Source organism: Blastocystis sp. subtype 4, assembly GCF_000743755.1.
Source record: "Blastocystis sp. subtype 4 strain WR1 chromosome Unknown seqid_0585, whole genome shotgun sequence".
Classification (NCBI taxonomy): Eukaryota; class Bigyra; order Opalinata; family Blastocystidae; genus Blastocystis; species Blastocystis sp. subtype 4.
Window position 1 is genome coordinate 1 of NW_014568962.1, and position 3,168 is coordinate 3,168.

General features: G+C 38.5%; 3 protein-coding genes across 3 annotated transcripts; 1 reads left to right on the forward strand and 2 right to left on the reverse strand.

Annotated features, from left to right (window-relative positions):
* Nucleotides 1–134: 134 nt before the first annotated feature.
* JH06_5815 (hypothetical protein) lies at nt 135–653 on the forward strand (the record flags this gene model as incomplete). The annotated part of the gene is made up of 4 exons (XM_014669407.1): nt 135–266; nt 302–411; nt 441–525; nt 555–653. 4 exons carry the CDS (start codon nt 135–137, stop codon nt 651–653), a joined length of 426 nt encoding a protein of 141 aa, XP_014524893.1.
* A 463-nt stretch (nt 654–1,116) lies between these two features.
* JH06_5263 (hypothetical protein) lies at nt 1,117–2,102 on the reverse strand (the record flags this gene model as incomplete). The annotated part of the gene is made up of 6 exons (XM_014669408.1): nt 1,117–1,208; nt 1,240–1,323; nt 1,353–1,530; nt 1,562–1,651; nt 1,683–1,884; nt 1,918–2,102. 6 exons carry the CDS (start codon nt 2,100–2,102, stop codon nt 1,117–1,119), a joined length of 831 nt encoding a protein of 276 aa, XP_014524894.1.
* A 95-nt stretch (nt 2,103–2,197) lies between these two features.
* On the reverse strand, nt 2,198–2,936 carry JH06_5264 (dolichol-phosphate mannosyltransferase; the record flags this gene model as incomplete). Its single annotated transcript, XM_014669409.1, is given in 3 exon segments — nt 2,198–2,599; nt 2,612–2,764; nt 2,802–2,936. The coding sequence occupies 3 exon segments, from the start codon at nt 2,934–2,936 to the stop codon at nt 2,198–2,200; spliced, it is 690 nt and encodes a 229-aa protein (XP_014524895.1).
* Nucleotides 2,937–3,168: the final 232 nt, after the last annotated feature.

A 3,168-nucleotide genomic window follows, 5' to 3' on the forward strand; every position in this document is an offset into this window, starting at 1 on the left:
TAGAAAAATGAAATGGATCAAGAATCGATTCTTATACCCATATTCATACCATAATAATACAATATTTAGGGTCCATCAATCCATTCAATTGGTTACTCCGATTCCCTTTTCGTTCATTCACATTCATTGTCAATATGCTCTCTAGGCATTCATTTCATTCATATTCATTCATTATTAGATTTGCTTCGAAGACTATTCTCTCTGCTCGCGCTGTAGCCACTCGTTCTTTCGCTACCTATTTCTCTAAGGACCACGAATGGATTGAGGTATTGAATTGATTATTGAGATGATAATATGATAGTATACTGCTGGAAAGCCTGCTGTTGTTGGAATCACTGACTATGCTCAACACTCTCTTGGTGATATTGTTTACATTGAACTTCCTGAGGTTGGAAGCACCATCAAGGCTGGGTATTGATTCTTTCTATTTCTGAATCTAGAGATTCCTTCTCTTCTGTTGAATCTGTGAAGGCTGCTTCAGATGCTTTCTGTCCTGCTACTGGAAAGGTCCTTGAAGTGAACACTGTATTTGTCTTTGTTAGTTTTGAATATAGGCTCTTTCTGAGACTCCTTCTATTGTGAACGAATCTCCTATGGAGAAGGGATGGTTCATGAAGTTGGAGGTAGTTTCTTATTTATTTGATGAGTTTTAGCTTTCAAATCCTGATGAGCTGAAGAGTTTGATGGATAAGGCTTCTTATGATAAGTTCTGCAAAGAAGCTGAACACTAAGTCGATTTGATTTGATGTGTTTGTTACAAACAGTGTAAGATAGTTGATTAAGCTCTCTCTCTGTTAGTTGTTGGAAGTGTTGATCCATTCTAAGATTGCTTTCCACACTATCATAATCTGCCCAGTACATAGTAATGTACTTTAAAAGGAAAGGATTATTGTAAGCCTCAATAATCTTCCTCACACTTTCATTATCTCGCCTATTAGCCTCATTACGTTCTTTGTCCTGATTCTCTTCCGATAGTTGATTAGACTGTTGCACCTGCTTTCTTCTTTCTTGTGAAAGAGTTTTCAGGCACTTCCATTTACACATTTCGTATTGTTCAATGATAATGTCCCCTCGAAGAAAGCTGAGGTAACTCAAGGCAAATAACAAATCGAGATACTACTTATAAAACGAATGATCATGTAATACCTCCGATAAACCACGAATGAAATGAAGGGTGTGACATCGAGGATAGTAACGCAAGATTGTCACTAGACATCAACTCGTTTAGTTATAGACTACTCGCTAAATTGTTCGGATCCTGCTTTGCGAAACAATAGTCCTCTGATGTCATTAAGAAACAGCGATCCATTGGAAGCTTTTGCGCTATAATGGGAACAGAAGTTAGATCCTACCTGGACAACCCTTCACGAGATTTAATAGTCCAAACATCAGTCCAAATACCCAACTCAATATGCAGTAAATGATCTTTGTCCACTTCATCTTTTCCCAAGGAGATGGTAAAAATAGAGAGCAAGCAACAGTATCAATTGTATATGCTATACAGCCGTATAGGGCCAATTTCGTTGTAAGCTACCAAATCATCGTAGTTCGATGGAGTTACCTTTCCGTGGTACTCCGGGAAAGAGAGAATATCATAAATACTCGTAGTAAAGAAGTAGACGTTACTATGAGTTGTGAGGATAAAAACAAGCTATTAATCAACTGCAAAAAGGAATACGTACTAACTGACATAGATCGAAAAACCCTCGATAAAAGATATTGGGAATGACAAATTGTGCATAGGACCAACTAGTAAAAAGAAAGAATACAGAAAAGATAAGCCATGGGATGATGATAATAGCTGTACTTGTGACGAAGATGACTTGGTTCACACCTTCCCGACCCACTTCTGAAATGTACGGGAAGCTACATCCTCCTTGGAATCTGGAAAAGTAATCACAATCAAGAAATCAGCACTCATTAAACACGGCACTCAAAATGTTCATAAGAATACCTGGAAGCATCAAACCATAGAGAGCAAAATAGCCACCATTCAGCTGACAAAAGTAGAACCCCCGCAACAAGAGTTTCTTCAACCGCGTACAAACACTATCCCCCTCATTCATTTCCACCTTCTTCAGAACAATGTCAGCTGGATCCATGAAATAAGGAAGTTTCAAGGATTACTCTGGTTGAACAAACACACGAAAATACAAGTTCAAAAGTTAAAGAAGAGATTGAAAACTCCCTACAATCATCAATTTTCACATTTCCATACCTTCAAATATTGAACAATCTCATTCATTCCCATCTTGGATGAACCATACATACGGTCAACAAATACGATGGGAACCTCTCCGATTGTAAAATGCATATCATGGGCACGGACAATCACCTCCATCTGGAAAACATATCCCTTGCTCTGCATCGCCTTCATAACCGTCACCAAGACGTTCTTTTTATAGAGACGGAAGCTTCCTGTGAGATCGGAGACTCCTGGATTCAGTAGTGTATCTGCAATGAAATTGGCCACTCTCGACGTCAATTTACGCTTGAAATTCCATCCATAGACACCTCCATTGGGGATGTATCGAGAACCAGTCACAATGTCATAGTCTCCCTCCTTTTGCTTCTTGATAAAATCAGGAATGTACTTTGGCTACGAATCAACCAAGATTCCCTCCTGTACATGATGGGATAAATCGGCATCCATCAAGAAGACAAAATCCCCACGACAAAGAGACAAACCATCTGTATAGGCAGAACCGAGACCCAATTTACCTGGACGCTGATGGATAATAATCTTCTCTGAACCAAAGATACGCTACACGGTAAATATACTGTGTGCAAGGATGCCATACCTGAAGCTCAACAGCCACCTCATATGTCCCATCTGGACTATTGTCTTCGACAATGACAACTTCATATGCATATCCACTAAAGTGTGAATCAAAATTAATAAGAACACACTTTTCCTCCATCACTTTGTTAATCATGTAAATACAGAGAGGAAGATTCTCACGTTCATTGTACCTATCTCATAAACAATACGATAGGCTTCAAACGTCGGTAGTAATATAGAATATGTCGGGTTTGATGTCATCCTTACACTATATTATAGAATATGACTAGAAAAATGAAATGGATCAAGAATCGATTCTTATACCCATATTCATACCATAATAATACAATATTTAGGGTCCATCAATCCATTCAATTGGTTACTCC